Source organism: Salvelinus namaycush, chromosome 3 (assembly GCF_016432855.1).
Source record: "Salvelinus namaycush isolate Seneca chromosome 3, SaNama_1.0, whole genome shotgun sequence".
NCBI lineage: Eukaryota > Metazoa > Chordata > Actinopteri > Salmoniformes > Salmonidae > Salvelinus > Salvelinus namaycush.
The window spans coordinates 28,321,770-28,340,360 of NC_052309.1; the positions used below are offsets into that span (position 1 = coordinate 28,321,770).

The 18,591-nt window shown below is 46.0% G+C and overlaps 1 protein-coding gene across 1 annotated transcript; it reads right to left on the reverse strand.

The window, feature by feature from the left end:
* Positions 1-3,202: 3,202 nt before the first annotated feature.
* LOC120044313 (collagenase 3-like) lies at positions 3,203-17,250 on the reverse strand. The gene is made up of 10 exons (XM_038988929.1): positions 17,146-17,250; positions 10,531-10,775; positions 10,004-10,152; positions 5,178-5,306; positions 4,704-4,865; positions 4,398-4,533; positions 4,101-4,234; positions 3,748-3,907; positions 3,517-3,620; positions 3,203-3,303 (listed from the first exon to the last, which is right to left on the reverse strand). The coding sequence occupies exons 1-10, from the start codon at positions 17,248-17,250 to the stop codon at positions 3,203-3,205; spliced, it is 1,425 nt and encodes a 474-aa protein (XP_038844857.1).
* Positions 17,251-18,591: the final 1,341 nt, after the last annotated feature.

The window sequence follows — 18,591 nt, forward strand, 5'->3', positions numbered from 1 at the left end:
CCCCCGTAGTAGGGTCAGAGGCAGAGAATCCCAGTGGAGAGAGGGGAGCCAGCCAGGCAGAGACAGCAAGGGCAGTTCATCGCTCCAGTGACTTGCCGTTCACCTTCGCATCCCTGGGTCAGACTACACTCAATCATAGGACCTACTGAAGAGATGTATTCCGTAAAGACTTAAAGGTCGAGACCGAGTCTGCGTCTCACATGGATAGGCAGACCATTCCATAAAAATGGAGCTCTATTGGAGAAAGCTCTGCCTCTAGCTGTTTGCTTATAAATTCTATGGACAATAAGGAGGCCTGTGTCTTGTGACCGTAGTGTACGTGTACAGTAGGTATGTACGGCAGGACCAAATCGGAGATTTAGGTGGTAGTAAGGCCATGTAATGCTTTGTAGGTTAGCAGTAAAACCTTGAAATCAGCCCAAACCTTAACAGGAAGCCAATGTAGAGAGGCTAGCACTGGAGTAATATGATCACATTTTTTGGTTCTAGTCAGAATTCTAGCAGCTGTGTTTAGCACTAACTGAAGATCATTTAGTGCTTTATCTGGGTAGCAGGAGAGTAGAGCATTGCAGTAGTCTAACCTAGAAGTGACAAAAGCATGGATTAGCTTTTCTGCATCATTTTTGGACAAAAAGTTTCAGATTTTTGCAATGTTACGTAGATGGAAAAAGATGCCCTTGAAATATTCTTGATATGTTCGTCAAAAGAAAGATCAGGGTCCAGAGTAATGCTGAGGTCCTTCATAGTTTTATTTGAGACGACTGAACAACCATCAAGATTAATTGTCAGATCCAACAGCAGATCTTTGTGTCTTGGGACCTAGAACTAGCATCTCTGTTTTGTCCGAGTTTAAAAGTAAAACATTTGCCGCCATCCACTTCCTAATGTCTGAAACACAGGCTTCCAGGGAAGGCAATATTGAGGCTTCACTTAACCTACTGTAAGTAACTGCCCAGATTAGTGCAGTGTGTTTAAAGAGTTCAAAGAGCGGAAACAGGGAATTAGGCAATTCTAAAAACTTCATTGACACGAGGATATTTCTTTTAAGGCAGGATCATTGCCCCAATGCGTTGCGCCTGCGTCGTCAGAATGCCTTATACTGATGTGACAACTGATAACCTGTTTCTAACGTTTCGTAACATATAATTGTTATCTGTGCAACACTTACCTCTGATTTTGTCCTGTGTCACTGGACTATAATGGGGGTTTGACCAAGCAAAGCAATACATGGAGTTGTAGATTCATACCTCATTTTCTCTAGCCTGGGGACTGCCACGCAAGTTCATGGTTTCTTTCCACTGCTCATACTCATTGGTTTTTGTATTTTATTACAAGAGGGACATTGTTTGATATGGCCATAGCGGTTCTGAGCTTTGTCATAAAAATTGTAGTGTGAAAATAATCAAAGACATAGCAGTCTAGGCTGACCAGATCAAAGCCACACACCATATAATGTACTTCAATAATTTGTGGTGTACTAAATCAGTGTGCTGCATGTATGACATTGAAATGGGTGTGCCACAGTGTTTCTTCATTGTTATTCTCTATCTATCGTATTATATTTTCCATTCCATTTGTTATGCTTTCATGTACCCTAATATAGATACATTACATGGCCAAAAGTATGTGGACACCTACTCCTTAAACATCTCGTTTCAAAATCATGGGCATTAATATGGAGTTGGTCCCCCCTTTGCTGCTATAACAGCCTCCACTCTTCTGGGAAGGCTTTCCAATAGATGTTGGAACATTGCTGTGGGGACTTGCTTCCATTCAGCCACAAGACCATTAGTGAGGTCGGGCACTGATGTTGGGCGATTATGCCTGGCTCGCAGTCGGCGTTCCAATTCATCCCAAAGGTGTTTGATGGGGTTGAGGTCAGGGCTTTGTGAAGGCCAGTCAAGTTCTTTCACACCGATCTCGACACACCATTTGTGTATGGACTTAGCTTTGTGCCTGGGGGCATTGTCATGCTGAAACAGGATAGGGCCTTCCCCAAACTGTTGCCACTAAGTTGGAAGCACAGAATAATCTAGAATGTCATTGATGCTGTAGCGATACAATTTCTCTTCCCTGGAACTAAGGGGCCTAGCCCGAAAGTTGAAAAACAGCCCCAGACTTTCCTCCTCCACCAAACTTTACAGTTGACACTATGCATTCGGGCAGGTAGCGTTCTGCTGGCATCCACTAAACCCAGAACCGTCTGTCGGACTGCCAGATGGTGAAGCGTGATGCATCACTCCAGAGAATGCGTTTCCACTGCTCCAGAGTCCAATGGCGGTGAGCTTTACACCACTCCAGCCGACGCTTGGCATTGCGCATGGTTATCTTTGGCTTGTGTGCGGCTGCTCGGCCATGAAAACCTATTTCATGAAGCTCCCGACGAACAGTTATAGTGCTGACATTGCTTCCAGTGGCATTTTGGAACTCGGTAGTGAGTGTTGCAACCGACAGGCAATTTTTATGCGCTTCAGCGGTCCCGTTCTGTGAGCTTATGTGGCCTACCACGTCGCGGCTGAGCCGTTGTTGCTCCAAGACGTATCCACTTCACAATAACATCACTTACAGTTGACCGTGGCAGCTCTAACAGGGCAGAAATTTGACGAATTGACTTGTTGGAAAGGTGGCATCAAATGACGGTGCCATGTTGAAAGTCACTGAACTCTTCAGTGTGGGCTAATCTACTGCAAATGTTTGTCTATGGAGATTGTATAGCTGTGTGCTCAATTTTATACACCTGTCAGCAACGGGTCTAGCTGAAATAGCCAAATCCACTCATTTGAAGGGATGTCCACATGTTGGTTGTATATTTGTGTATATTTGTTTGGTAATGTTGTCTGAGGTTTCATCAGAAAAGGGTTCAAATTAACATCTATGCTTCATAATGTTTCCACCATAAGTCCACCATAGTAAAAGCCAAAAACAAAGAAATCACAAAAACTTGGAATTTATTTGAATATGCAACATGTACAAATATGTTTGGCCTACATTCATGTTTTCAGATTATTTAGTCAAGAAAAATATAAAATAATTTAGATACATAAATATATATTTAAATAGATATATGGAAATAATATTTCCTAGAAAACAAATCTGTAAAATCTCCCAAAAATACAACTTCATGTTTGAAACAACTTTGTCATTTGGCTAAATTCATCATTGTTCACGGCTGCTTCTTAAGCATTTCATTATGGTTGATGGTCTAACAAGGCAGGAAGTAGTTGTTTCCTAGCACGCGGAACTGTCTTCTGGTCCTCATGCTGTATTCAAACACGTAGGGGCCACTATAGAGGTAGGTGAAGCCTGAAAACCATATAGGGTAGAGAGGTTAGCGACATGCCGCACTGACAAACTATCAATGCTCAAGAAAATCTAAAATATGACTTAAAAGGACTATTCAGGGGATTTTCTTATATTCAATGAAAACTGTAGAAGGTAGGAAATAATATTTTGTATATTTACGTCTCCTTGGCTTGTAATGCACAGTTGTGTGCTTAGATGCTGTATCGCACTCACCTCGGACTTGGAAGGCTGCAGTCACTTTGCTTGTCATGCCTGGGAACTGTTCATCCACACGCTTGGGGAAACCTCTGTCCATGCTTTTCATTTCCTCATCGTAACTACGGTAACAGCAATATTAGTGAGATTGTGATACTCTTGACATAAATATATAATGGCAACATACAGTACATAGAAAAAGTGACCAAAAATTCTATAGCTTGTATTGATAAACTAGACTCCACTAACCTGTAGTAGTTGTCGCCAACAAAGAACAAGGTCTTGCGAGAATGTTCATCGTACAGGGCGGCGTCAACTTTCTTCACGGTCCTGGGCAGACCCAAGCTCTTCAGGTTTCTGGGATAGCCGGGGGCGATGTTATAGCCATAGAGAGCCCAGACCTGACGATCTGCAGGGACACAGACAGTATTACTGAGATATGACTCCAATTAAACAGGTTAATGTATTCACACAGTATTCATTACAGGCATATAGTGAGGCTAGCACTGATATGGCTGTAGCCTCCACAGTTGTTGTCTGGACACCATGTGGAGACTACAGCCATACAAGGGCTAATTTGAGGCAATTTGTGACTGCAATACCTTTAAAGAGGAACACTCTGTCAGATAGCTGGCTCTCATAAGCAGCATTGATGTTGTCGGGGAGTTCAGGCCAGAAATTCTTGATGAGGTTCTGATGTGGTTTGCTGCTCTGAGGGTAAATACGCCAGAAGAACCTGAAGATGGAGGGAGGTCATCAGGACTTTAGAGCTCTGGATCACAGATTAAAAGGCAACCATTTTGTTTCTCTGGGAAACAGTGTCATTCATTGACTGTGTCTGAGCTGTAGGTTACCATAAGTCACTGAACATCTGATCTAGGCTACATGATGTGCTGTACCTGCCCTTGAAGAACATCTTCTCCCCACGCAGAGTGGTGACAGCATCCAGGACCAGGGTGGGGTCACAGGCATCAGGGGTGGAAGCAGGTGTAGGGTCGGGCTTATCTGGGTTGGGGTTAACATCTGGGTTTGGGCCTGGAGGACACAGATACTCATTAGTTCCGGTTCCAATATTGGAAAGTCTCATAAATTAGTTACTTGGAGATTTTTAGCATGAGCCTTTTTGTTAGTCAAAAGAAGTGGAATACAGCAATATAAATATAAATCAAACAGGTCAGAAAGTGAAAAGATAATTGAATACTGACCGTATATGTACTGGATACCGGTGACATCATCACGAGGCAGAGAGAAGGTGCTGGGCTCTGTGTAGCTGTACACTGGGAACATCAGCGCTCCAGGGTCGTTGGAGTGGCTGAGACCCAGGGAATGGCCAAACTCATGGGCAGCCACCAAGAACAGGTTGTACCCTATATGATGAAAATATATCATTCTTCTACTCTGTTGTGGACATTTTCATGACATTTCAATTTTAGCAGATTTTTTTTACCAGAACGACTTACAAAAGCTATTTGGATAAAGTGCCTTGTTCAAGGGCACATTGATATATTTTTCACCTAGTCGACTTGGTTATTCAAATCAGCTACCTTTCTGTTACTGGCCCAATGCTCTTAACCGCTAAGCTACCTGACACTTCACCCAGGATTGTCCTACAATTGAAACAGGGTAATGTAGTAAATTAAGTTATGTTCCACATTTATTGTTGTGATAGAGGTTCTCACCTCTGGTTGAGCTGAAGGTGAAGTACTCGTCATCATCAAAATGAGCATCTCCTCCAATGTCAGCGCCGGGGGAGAAGGCATGGGCCAGGGTGCCATCAGGGCCATCGAAGGGGTAGAAATCACCATGATCTACACAGACAGGAGAAATAATAGTAGGAGCCATCAGAGATGAGGACAAATGCATACTGTATAAAAAAAAATATATATTTATGTTAGTTTCTCAAACCGATGCACTTATAGGGGCCCAATGTAATAAGGCAAAGTGACTCTAATATCACTCTTTCAACTCATCAAACTGTAGACAGATTACAGTGAGGGGGACAAGCAGTGATATGATACTGATGTCATGTGTTTTTTTTACGAGTGGTGGTGATGTTGGTTATGTAAGTGGGATGGGGCGTAGGGTGCCCCTCTGTTTAAAGGCTTTTAGCCAGGGAATACTGTCATAATGTCTGAATATACCTGCACTGTGCTCTGACAGGAGGAATGTAAAGAGTGGATCCTCCACAGGTATCTCCCGCTCTCCCTTTCTAACCCTGCTACTCAAACATCCTGAGAGCCTTTTAAGGGTCTGTCTGTCTTTCATGTTTCGGTTTTGAAGACCCACTTCAGCCTCCCTAGCACCTCAGTTATCACCTGATTTACCTCACAAAAGGTGCATTTTAGTAGGTGGTGCAGGGCTCCTAATTAAATGCCACAAGTTGGGAGGTTGGCCTTTCCTCTTTTGTCCACTATTGCTCCTCTGTTGTTACCATAAGCAAGGGGGAGGCCAATGATATCAGAGTGCACCCACAAGACCAACTGAACTTAGCCATTGTGTAAATAAACACTATTTCGTTTTTTCACCCTTAAGTGTGTGTACTTTACTCAGTGGTGTAAAGTACTTAAGTAGTACTTTAAAACATTTTTACTTAAGTTGTTTTTTGGGGTACCTGTACTTTATATTTTATATTTACTTTTACTTCACTACATTCCTAAAGAAAATGTACTTTTTACTCCATACATTTTCCCTGACACCCAAAAGTACTCATTACATTTTGAATGACTAGCAGGACAGGAAAATGGCCAAATTCACACACTTATCAACAGAACATCCCTGGTCATCCCTATTGCCTCTGATCAGGTGGACTCACTAAACACTGCTTCTTTTGTCCAAGTGTTGGAGTGTGCCCCTGGTTATCAGTGAATAAAAATGAAAATGGTGCCATCTTGTTTGTTTAAAATAGAGAATTTGAAATTATTTAAACTTTTACTTTCAATACTTAAGTATATTTTAGCAATTAAATATACTTTTGATACTTAAGTATATTCAAAACCAAATACTTTTAGACTTTTACTAAAGTAGTATTTTACTGGATGGCTTTCACTTTTACTTGAGTAATTTTCTCTTAAGGTATCTTAACTTTTACTCAATTATGACAATTGGGTATTTTTTCCACGACTGACTTTACTTTACTTTTTATACTTGGAATTATGTTTTTCAACAAAGAAATTAAAATATGTATATATAAACTCAGCAAAAAAAGAAAGATCCCATTTTCAGGGCCCTGTCTTTCAAAGATAATTTGTAAAAATCCAAATAACTTCACAGATCTTCATTGTAAAGGGTTTAAACACTGTTTCCCATGCTTGTTCAATGAACCATAAACAATTAATGAACATGCACCTGTGGAACGGTCATTAAGATACTAACAGCTTACAGACGGTAGACAATTAAGGTCACAGTTCTGAAAACTTAGGACACTAAAGAGGCCTTTCTACTGACTCTGAAAAACACCAAAAGAAAAATGCCCAGGGTCCCTGCTCATCTGTGTGAACATGCCTTAGGCATGCTGCAAGGAGGACTGCAGATGTGGCCAGGGCAATAAATTGCAATGTCCGTACTGTGAAATGCCTAAGACAGAGCTACAGGGAGACAGGACGGACAGCTGATCGTCCTCGCAGTGGCAGACCACGTGTAACAACACCTGCACAGGATCGGTACATCCGAACATCACACCTGTGGGACAGGTACACGATTGCAACAACTGCCCGAGTTACAACAGGAACGCACAATCTCTCCATCAGTGCTCAGACTGTCCGCAATAGGCTGAGAGAGACTGGACTGAGGGCTTGTAGGCCTGTTGTAAGGCAGGTCCTCACCAGACATCACCGGCAACAATGTCGCCTATGGGCACAATACAACCGTCGGTGGACCAGACAGGACTGGCAAAAAGTGCTCTTCACTGACGACTCGCGGATTTGTCTCACCAGGGGTGATGGTCGGATTCGCGTTTATCGTCAAAGGAATGAGCATTACAACGAGGCCTGTACTCTGGAGAGGGATCAATATGGAGGTGGAGGGTCCGTCATGGTCTGTGGCATGTGTGTCACAGCATCATCGGACTGAGCTTGTTGTCATTGCAGGCAATCTCAACACTGTGCGTTACAGGGAAGACATCCTCCTCCCTTATGTGGTACCCTTCCTGCAGGCTCATCCTGACATGACCCTCCAGCATGACAATGCCACCAGCCATACTGCACGTTCTGTGCGTGATTTCCTGCAAGACAGGAATGTCAGTGTTCTGCCATGGCCAGCAAAGAGCCCGGATCTCAATCCCATTGAGCATTTCTGGGACCTGTTGGATTGGAGGGTGAGGGCTAGGGCTAGGGCCGTTCCGCCCCAGAAATGTCCGGGAACTTTCAGGTGCCTTGGTGGAAGAGTGGGGTAACATCTCACAGCAAGAACAGGCAAATCTGGTGCAGTCCATGAGGAGGAGATGCACTGCAGTACTTAATGCAGCAGGTGGCCACACCAGATACTGACTGTTACTTTTGATTTTGACCCCCCCCTTTGTTTAGGGACACATTATTCAATTTCTGTTAGTCACATGGCTGTGGAACTTGTCCAGTTTATGTCTCAGTTGTGGAATCTTGTTATGTTCATACAAATATTTACACATGTTAAGTTTGCTGAAAAGAAATGCAGTTGACAGTGAGAGGACGTTTCTTTTTTTGCTGCGTTTATATACACTACTGTTCAAAAGTATGGGGTCACTTAGAGATGTGAAATGAGTTGCAAAATGAATAGGAAATATAGTAAAGACGTTGACAAGGTTATAAATATTGATTTTTAATTGAAATACTAATTGTGTCCTTCAAACTTTGCTTTCGTCAAGGAATCCTTCGTTTTCAACATTTACAGTCTTGCAGATCTTTGACATTCTAGTTGTCAATTTGTATAGGTAATCTGAAGATATTTCACCCCATGCTTCCTGAAGCACCTCCCACATGTTGGATTGGCTTGATGGGCTTTGCTTAGGTACCATACGGTCAAGCTGCTCCCACAACAGCTCAATAGGGTTGAGATCCGGTGACTGTGAAGGCCACTCCATTATAGACAGAATACCAGCAGACTGCTTCTTCCCTAAATAGTTCTTGCATATTTTGGAGCTGTGCTTTGGGTCATTGTCCTTTTGTAGGAGGAAATTGGCTCCAATTAAGCACTGTCCACAGGGTATGGCATGGCGTTGAAAAATGGAGTGATAACCTTCCTTCTTCAAGATCCTTTTTACCCTGTACAATCTCCCACTTTACCACCACCAAAGCACCTCCATACCATCACATTGCCTCCATCATGCTTGACAGATGGCGTCAAGCACTCCTCCAGCATCTTTTAATTTTTCCTGCCTCTCACTAATGTTCTTCTTTGTGATCCGAACACCTCAAACTTAGATTTGTCTGTCAACAACACTTTTTTCCAATCTTCCTCTGTCCAGTGTTTGTTCTTTTGCCCATCATATTCTTTTATTTTTATTGGCCATTCTGAGATATGTCTTTTTCTTTGTAACTCTGCCTAGAAGGCCAGCATCCCGGAGTCGCCTCTTTACTGTTGGCGTTGAGACTGGTGTTTTGCGGGTACTATTTAATGAAGCTGCCAGTTGAGGACTTGTGAGGCATCTGTTTCTCAAACTAGACACTCTAATGTACTTGTCCTCTTGCTCAGTTGTGCACCAGGGCCTCCCATTACTCTTTCTATTCTGGTTAGAGACAGTTTGCGCTGTTCTGTGAAGGGAGTAGTACACAGCGTTGTACGAGATCTTCAGTTTCTTGGCAATTTCTCACATGGAATAGCCTTCATTTCTCAGAACAAGAATAGACTGACGAGTTTCAGAAGAAAGGTCTTTGTTTCTGGCCATTTTGAGCCTGTAATCGAACCCAGAAATCTTGATGCTCCAGACACTCAACTAGTCTAAAGAAGGCCAGTTTTATTGCTTCTTTAATCACCACACCAGTTTTCAGCTGTGCTAACATAATTGCAAAAGGGTTTTCTAATGATCAATAAGCCTTTTAAAATGATAAACTTGGATTAGCTAACACAACGTGCCATTGGAACACAGGAGTGATGGTTGCTGATAATGGGCCTCTCTACGCCTATGTAGATATTCCATAAAAAAATCAAACCGTTTCCAGCTACAATAGTCATTTACAATGTCTCCATTGTATTTCTGATCAATTTGATGTTATATTAATGGACAAAAAATGTGCTTTTCTTTCAAAAACAAGGACATTTGTAAATGACCCCAATCTTTTGAACGGTAGTGTGTATATATGGAGTGGATCTTTAAATGTATACATTCTTAGTGTACATGTACAGTATGACATGTTGGTGCATCAGACCTATGGTCTTTTACCAATATTATTGTTATAATAGGTTATTAGTAGCTTTGACAAACATATTCAGAATCCCATCCAAGTAATTCCAGGTTACACTTTCTAAATATTTAATGAATTCTGTTTCAGTTGGTCACATTAACATTGTGTTAGGTAAGATAAACGTTTCTTACTTCTGTTGCCGAAGGAGATCATGATGTCAGCGGTGCCGCGGTAGATACGGGTGAACCTTAGGGGGGAGACCTTGGCCCACACCTGTAGTGCTCTCTCTATGGAGTTGTCCACCTCAGCCACAGACATGTCAGGAGTGTAGTTCTCAATTCTGAAAAAGACAATACACCAACAGTCAACATTAGAAAAATATTTCTCAATGTTAATTTTTTTTCGGGGTTTGTTCAGCAAACCCTGACTTTGGCATATCACTCACAGTGTCTCTGTGTATAATTTGATGTTTGCAAATACAAAACCTTTATGATTGACACATTTACATTTTTTACATTTTAGTCATTGAGCAGATGCTCTTATCCAGAGCGACTTACCGTGGTGAGTGCAACAAACAGTTTGGTGTAGTTCAGTGTTTTTCTCAAAGTTTGAAGACAACCCAATTGGTATTGCAACTAACTAAATGTTAACATTACAAACCCTATTTTTGCTTAGTATCAATTCACCATGGTCAACTTGTTTTTCTCACTCCTCTCACCTGTAGGTAAGCTGGTTTGTCGGCCACTTAAGGTTATCGAAGGTGGTGAATCGGCCGAGTTGGACGTCAGGTAACCCGCAGCGTGGCTTCTTCATCATCTTTACGGTCTCAGCGTCCAAGGTTCCTGTCACCTTGAGGCCAAAGAACCTCTGCATCTCGCTGACTTTCCTGCTCCGCTGGCTGGGCCCCCGTCTGAACATTGGACCCGTCTCCTCCGTCAGGTTAAAGAACTTCTTCAGGTACGTCTACAGAAAACACAGCAAGCATGATCTTATAATGATAGTACCATTTACTACAGTGTTATGAATGTAATATAACACATTCAACCTGACTGAGCCATATGAAGTTACATGAACACACCTGTTCCATCATAATATTTTCAGTTGTAAAACCCGTAAAGACCTTCCTTCCAAAATATTTGACAAAAAGCATACCTCTGCAAGGGCTTCATCTTCTTCAGTAGGTGGCGATATTGGCAAAGAGTAAACCACTATTGCCAGGTTGACTAGTAGTAAGCACAGATTGAAAGTCTTCATGATGCTTCTTCCTTGAGAGCTTCTTGTTTGTGTGGTGTGTGGCCAGGGGATGTCTTATATATGCTTATAGCATGGGAAGTTGAGCAATGTCTCAGGTGACTAATCACTGTCAAAACCCTCTCCATCTGTCACGAATCCCGCTTCCTGAGTCTGGGTTTGCCTGTGTGTCTGTCCTGGAGTGTGTTTCAGGTGTCCTGGAACGCACCCTGTCTGGTTGCCGGGCGAATTAGCTTGTTGGGAGATTGATGTTCACCCGCACCTGTGTCCCATCAGTATTCTGCACACCTGTCCTGATCATCATCTCTCCCCTTCAAAAGCTCTGACCTGACTTCCATTCCCTGCCGGATCGTTAGCCATGAACAGTATGTTGTGCCATAGTACCAGACTCAAGTTGGATAGTATTTGTTTTGTTGTTTTTGTTTACGTATTGCTTGCCTTGAACTTATCTCCGTTTGTTTTGCCTTCAGTTACTCACCCGGATCATTCACCCCATTCCCGCCTGGTTGACGGAGGATTCCGCTACTCCATTGGATTCACCTATTTCCTCTCATCAATTCACCACCGCTGCCCGCTACGCCATCTGGATATATCTACCCTTTCACATTTAATTGTAAATAAATACTCACCTTCTTCCTACGCTCCTTGTCCTGGTCTGCTTCTGGGTTCGATCTTGAAAGAACGTGACAGAACGATCCGGCCAGTGATGAACCCAGCGGACCTGGACTCCGTTTGCCATGCAATCACCCAGCAGGAGAAGATGTTGGGACAACACAAGACTGCGCTACACGAGATAGCGGGTTCGATCCGAAACTTATCGGATAGATTAACGAGTATCCAGGATCAGCTCAGGTTGCCGGTGGATCATCTACCACCTGTTTCACCCATATCACCTGCCGATTCGGGAGCGGGTTCCTTCCGTGAGCCCAAGGTTCCGACACCGGATAAGTACGAGGGAGATCTGGGAGGATGCCGTTCATTTCTTTTGCAATGTGGGTTAGTTTTTGATCTGCAGCCCTACTCTTACGCCACAGATAAGGCTAGGATAGCTTTTGTTATTGAGCTGCTGCGTGGTAGAGCTCTTGAATGGGCTTCAGCTGTTTGGGAACGACGGGACACCTGCATGACGTCATACCAGGGGTTCACGGCAGAGATGAGAAAGCTTTTTGACCATCCAGTCCGAGGTAAGGACGCAGCTAAACGTTTGTTCTCTCTTCGCCAAGGAACTCTCAGTGTGGCAGACTTTGTGATAGAATTCAGGACATTGGCTGTGGAGAGTGGTTGGAATGAGGAATCACTACAAGCGGTTTTTTACCAGGGGTTGTCGGAGCAACTCAAGGACGAGCTGATCTCCTATCCAGAGCCTAGTGACCTAGATAGTTTGGTCACCTTAGCTATCCGGGTAGATAATAGAGTCCGAGAGAGAAGGAGGGAGAAGAAGTGTGGTAGTTCGGGACATTACATCTCCGTTTTTCCTCAGCGCCCGTTAAACTGCTCGGCTCGTTAAGTTTGGGAGGTTTGTTAGCGAGCCAGTTTCAACCTCTTAAGAGTCCTGTCAGACCTCGTTTCCCTGCTACCCTCATAAATAAGGATCAGAGTTTAGCGATTAACGCTTTCATCGATTCAGGTGCCGATGACAGCTTCATTGATGCCGACTTAGTGGAACAGCTGGGGCTTTCCAAGGAGCAATTACCGGAAGCCATTGAAGCAACCACTCTGAACGGCAGTGTTCTGGCACGGATCACTATGAGGACTGAACCGGTTAAGATGTTGTTGTCGGGGAATCATTCAGAGGTTATTTCTTTTTTCATTTTGCCTTCCCCCCATGTACCTCTGGTTCTTGGATACCCCTGGCTAAAGGAACACAATCCCTCGTTCGATTGGGTGACTGGAAAGGTAACTAGTTGGAGCATTGAGTGCCATGCTAACTGCCTCAGGACTGCCTGTTCTCATGCTGTCCCCAGTCGGGTCTTTGAGTCTGCTTCTCCTGATTTGTCCCTGGTTCCTGAAACATATCACGAGTTGGGTGAGGTGTTCAGTAAGCAGAAAGCTCAGTCACTTCCTCCCCACCGACCTTATGATTGTACAATTAAGCTGTTCCCTGGAGCTGCCTTTCCCAAGGGGCGGTTATACAGTATTTCTCGACCTGAGCGGGAAGCCCTGGAAACCTACATAAAGGAGTCTCTTGCTGCAGGTCTCATTCGTCCCTCGTCATCACCCCTGGGAGCTGGATTTTTTTTTGTGAGTAAGAAGGATGGCTCTCTTCGACCGTGTATTGATTATCGGGGGTTGAATGATATTACGGTGAAGAACAAGTACCCCTTGCCCTTGATGAGCTCCGCTTTCGATTCTTTACAGGGTGCTACTGTGTTTACGAAGCTTGATCTACGCAATGCGTATCATCTGGTTCGGATCAAGGAGGGGGACGAGTGGTTGACTGGATTCAATACACCTATGGGACATTTCGAGTACCTGGTGATGCCGTTTGGACTTTCCAACGCTCCAGCAGTGTTCCAATGTTTGGTGAATGACGTGCTGAGGGATATGATCGGTCTGTTTGTGTTCGTTTACCTGGATGACATCCTGATTTTCTCCAAGGAGCTTTCCAGCCACATCCAGCATGTTAAGCAGGTCCTGCAGCGGTTATTGGAGAACCGTCTGTTTGTGAAGGCAGAGAAGTGTGATTTTCACGCCCACACTACATCCTTTCTCGGGTACATCATCTCCAGGGGAGAGATCAAGATGGACCAAGAGAAGGTTCGGGCGGTTCGGGATTGGGTCCAGCCCGGTACGAGATTGCAGCTCCAGAGATTCCTGGGGTTTGCGAACTTCTATCGGAGGTTTATCCGTGATTACAGCCGGGTGGCCGCCCCATTAACTGCTCTGACGTCTTGCACCAGAAGGTTCTGTTGGACTCCTGAGGCAGACCGAGCATTTCTGGATTTGAAGAGTCGATTCACCAACGCCCCGATTCTCTCTCAACCTGACACTTCCCGTCAGTTTGTTGTTGAAGTGGACGCGTCTGATGTGGGGGTGGGCGCCATCCTGTCCCAGCGTAGCTCCACTGACGGTAAACTCCATCCCTGCGCCTTCTACTCTTGTCGTCTTTCTCCAGCTGAAAGAAACTACGATGTGGGTAACCGGGAGCTTCTCGCTGTGAAGCTTGCCTTGGATGAGTGGCGTCACTGGTTGGAGGGAGCGGAGCAACCGTTTGTGGTCTGGACTGACCACAAGAATCTGGCTTACATGCAATCGGCTAAACGTCTCAACTCCCGTCAGGCCAGGTGGGCTTTGTTTTTTGGACGCTTCAATTTTTCCCTGACGTTCCGACCTGGGTCGAAGAACGGCAAGGCGGACGCCTTGTCCCGGATGTTCTCCAAGACGGAGGAGAGTGGGGCCAAGACTGAGACGATTCTTCCCCAGAATCTTGTCGTGGGAGCCGTTACATGGAGGATTGAGGAGGATGTGATGGCGGCCCTTCGGACGCAGCCCGGCCCTGGTAACGGTCCACCCGGTCGGTTGTTCGTGCCTGAGTCGGTCCGTTCTGCTGTTCTTCAGTGGTCCCACGCCAGCAAGATAGCTTGTCACCCTGGCGTTGCTCGGACTATGGCGCTACTGCGCAGACGATTTTGGTGGCCTGCCATGGGAGAAGATACCCGGAGGTTTGTTGCCGCATGTCCTGTTTGTGCTCAGAACAAGAGTACCAATCGGCCCAGCTCTGGGCTTCTTCACCCTCTACCTATTCCTCGGCGACCTTGGTCGCATCTGGCCCTGGATTTTGTCACGGGATTGCCCCCTTCTGTTGGGAACACGGTCATTCTGACCATTGTGGACAGATTCAGCAAGTTTGCTCATTTTGTTCCTCTCTCCAAGCTTCCATCGGCTACGGAGACGTCTGAGATCCGGGTTAGGGAGGTTTTCAGGGTCCACGGATTGCCCAGTGACATTGTTTCTGACCGTGGTCCTCAGTTTACCTCTGCTGTTTGGAGATCTTTCTGTTTGGCCATTGGAGCTACAGTCAGTCTCACTTCTGGATTTCATCCTCAATCTAATGGTCAGGCGGAGAGAGCCAACCAGAAGATGGAGTCCACGCTGCGTTGTCTTGTCTCTTCTGATCCTACCTCTTGGTCATCTCAATTACCCTGGGTCGAGTATGCCCATAATACCCTTCCGTCATCTGCCACTGGGATGTCCCCCTTCCAATGCCTGTACGGTTACCAACCTCCTTTGTTTCCTTCTCAGGAAAGGGATCTCTCGGTTCCCTCTGTCCAGACCCACATTCGTCGTTGCCACCGGACCTGGCATCGGGCCAGGAAGGCTCTCCTTAGAGTGTCTGACCGGTATCAGATCCAGGCGAATCGTCGCCGTATTCCTGCCCCAGCTTATACGGTCGGAGATAAGGTTTGGTTGGCTACACGGGATCTTCCTCTACGGACTGAGTCGAGAAAGTTGTCACCGAAGTTCATTGGTCCGTTTGTAGTGGAGAGAATCATTAATCCTGTTGTGGTTCGACTCAAGTTGCCTGCAACTCTTAGAGTACATCCCACCTTTCATGTCTCCTGCCTCAAGCCGGTTCACCTCAGTCCTCTGTTGCCCCCTCCTCCTCGTCCTCCTCCTCCTCGGATGATCGGAGGTGGTCCTGTCTACACGGTGCGCCGCATCATGGACTCCAGACGGCGGGGTCGAGGGTACCAGTATTTAGTGGATTGGGAAGGATATGGTCCAGAGGAGAGGAGTTGGATTCCTCGGCGTCAGATCCTGGATGACGACCTGCTTCGTGACTTCTACCGCCTCCACCCTGGCGCTCCAGGTAGTCCGCCCGGTGGCGTTCGTCGGAGGGGGGGTACTGTCACGAATCCCGCTTCCTGAGTCTGGGTTTGCCTGTGTGTCTGTCCTGGAGTGTGTTTCAGGTGTCCTGGAACGCACCCTGTCTGGTTGCCGGGCGAATTAGCTTGTTGGGAGATTGACGTTCACCCGCACCTGTGTCCCATCAGTATTCTGCACACCTGTCCTGATCATCATCTCTCCCCTTCAAAAGCTCTGACCTGACTTCCATTCCCTGCCGGATCGTTAGCCATGAACAGTATGTTGTGCCATAGTACCAGACTCAAGTTGGATAGTATTTGTTTTGTTGTTTTTGTTTACGTATTGCTTGCCTTGAACTTATCTCCGTTTGTTTTGTCTTCAGTTACTCACCCGGATCATTCACCCCATTCCCGCCTGGTTGACGGAGGATTCCGCTACTCCATTGGATTCACCTATTTCCTCTCATCAATTCACCACCGCTGCCCGCTACGCCATCTGGATATATCTACCCTTTCACATTTAATTGTAAATAAATACTCACCTTCTTCCTACGCTCCTTGTCCTGGTCTGCTTCTGGGTTCGATCTTGAAAGAACGTGACACCATCAAACAAGAGGAAGGAAATCAAGGTGATGACACATCACCATACTGTACATTTTCCACAACAAAGGAATTATGACAAAGAAAGACAAAAACCCTGCTTTCATCTACTGTATTTACACATTGTCATATTTGTTATTTGTCATTGATCGTTATGGTAATCATTTTATATCCCAATGAAGTGTGTACTTTTTATCACTACATCTAATTGTTCATTATGTACTATCATTTGGAAGAAAAAATACCCTCAAATGGATTCAGACACAAAAATCTAATCAATAGTCAAATCAGCTAAATTATCAGACCTCAGGATAAGACCCAGATGCAGACAAAGTTCAAAGTGACAAATGTTCATTTACAAAACAGGGGGAAGATAAACGGCAGGTCAAGGGCAGGCGGAGGTCAGTAATCCAGGGCAGAGTCCGTAAGGTACAGAACGGCAGGCAGGCTCAGGGTCAGGGCAGGCCGAATGGTCAAAAACCCGGGAGAACTAGAAAACAGGAACTAACAAGAGAGTACGGGGGAAAACGCTGGTAGGCTTGACGAGACAAAACGAACTGGCAACAGGGGAAGATGGGTGAGATGGGGAAGATGGGTGACACCTGGAAGGGGGTGGAGACAAGCACAAAGACAGGTGAAACAGATCAGGGTGTGACAGTAGCCACCTGGTGTCCTACCTGGGTGCATACCTGGTTGACCAGGGTGCCGGCGGTGGAACTCAGCGATGATGCCTGGGTCCAGGATGTCCCTGGCGGGGACCCAGCACCTCTCCTTCGGGCCATAACCCTCCTAGTCAACCAGGTACTGGAATCCCCTGCCCCACGGTCGAACCTTCAGGAGGCGCCTCATCGTGTACTCTAGTTGGAGGAGAGGGGTGGGCCTGGAAACAGGAGACAAAGGGCTGTGAGGCATAGGTTTAATCCTAGACACATGAAAAGTGGGATGTATACAGAGGGTATGATACAACAGAAGACGAACAGCAGAGAGACTAAGAATCTTGGAGATGGGAAAAGGGCCGAAAGTTTGCGGGACTCCACCCCGAGGCGCAGATCCCTAGTGAAAAGCCAGTGGTGGTCTGCCTGTCATCGATACCTGGAGGTGGTCTTGAGAAGAGCCAACCGAGCTCTCTTCCAGGTCCGGCAACAGCGGCGGACGAACATCTGGGCAGAGGGTATGCCGGCCTCTTCCTCTTGCTCTTCCTCTTGCTCCGGGAAGATCGGGGGCAGATATCCCAGGGAACACTCAAATAGCGAGAGACCAGTGACAGAGCAGGGGAGGGTGTCACGGGAGTAAACCCACACGAGTTGCTGGCTTCAGGTGGTGGTTTTGGCAGAGACAAGGCAGCGATGAGTCGTCTCCAGGTCCAGATTGGCTCGCTCCGACTGGCCATTAGACAGGGGTGGAACCCGGAGGACAGGTTGGCCGACGACCCAATGAGCGTGCAGAACGCCTTCCAGAGCCATGACGAGAACTGAGGACCCCGGTCAGAGACCATGTCCACTGGGAGTCCATGGATCTGGAAGACGTGCTGGAAAACCGGTCCACTACTGTAAGGATGATGGTGTTGCCATCAGATGGGGGAAGACCAGCCACGAAGTCCAGGGATATGTGTGACCAAGGACGGTGAGGGACAGAAAGTGGTTGAAGGCCAGAGCTTGCCAAGGAGTTTTATTCTGCACACAGATCGTGCAGGCGGCGACGAATGCGGACACACATCAGGGACCATGGTAGGCCACCAAAAGCATTGTCGCATAGAGGCCAGGGTCCGATGGGAGACCAGGTGGCAGATAATCCTATAGAGTGGGCCCGCTCCAGGACCGAGGGGAGGATAGCGTCAGGGACAAACATCTGCCACCCCCCCCCCCTCCGGGTCTGGCTGGGAACGCTGCGTCTCACGGACCTGATTCTCTATTCCCCAGCTGAGTGCCGCCGCCAGACACGAGGAGGGGAGGATGGTCTCGTGGTCCGAGGGAGTAGCTGCGGGGCTATAGCTGCATGAAAGCGCATCCGGCTTGACATTCTTGGATCCGGGCGGTAGGAAAGGGAGAAGTTAAACTGGGTGAAAAGCATATAAAATGAGTAAAACAGTATGCAAACACTATTAAAGTGACTAGTATTCTATT

Coding starts and splice junctions, on each gene's coding strand:
- LOC120044313 (XM_038988929.1), bottom strand. CDS start 17,250: ATGGCCCGAAGGAGAGGTGCTGGGTCCCCGCCAGGGACATCCTGGACC. Junction 10,153..10,530: donor ACAAACCAGCTTACCTACAG/GTGAGAGGAGTG, acceptor TGTCTTTTTCAG/AATTGAGAACTACACTCCTG. Junction 3,621..3,747: donor GTTGGCGACAACTACTACAG/GTTAGTGGAGTC, acceptor CTGTTACCGTAG/TTACGATGAGGAAATGAAAA.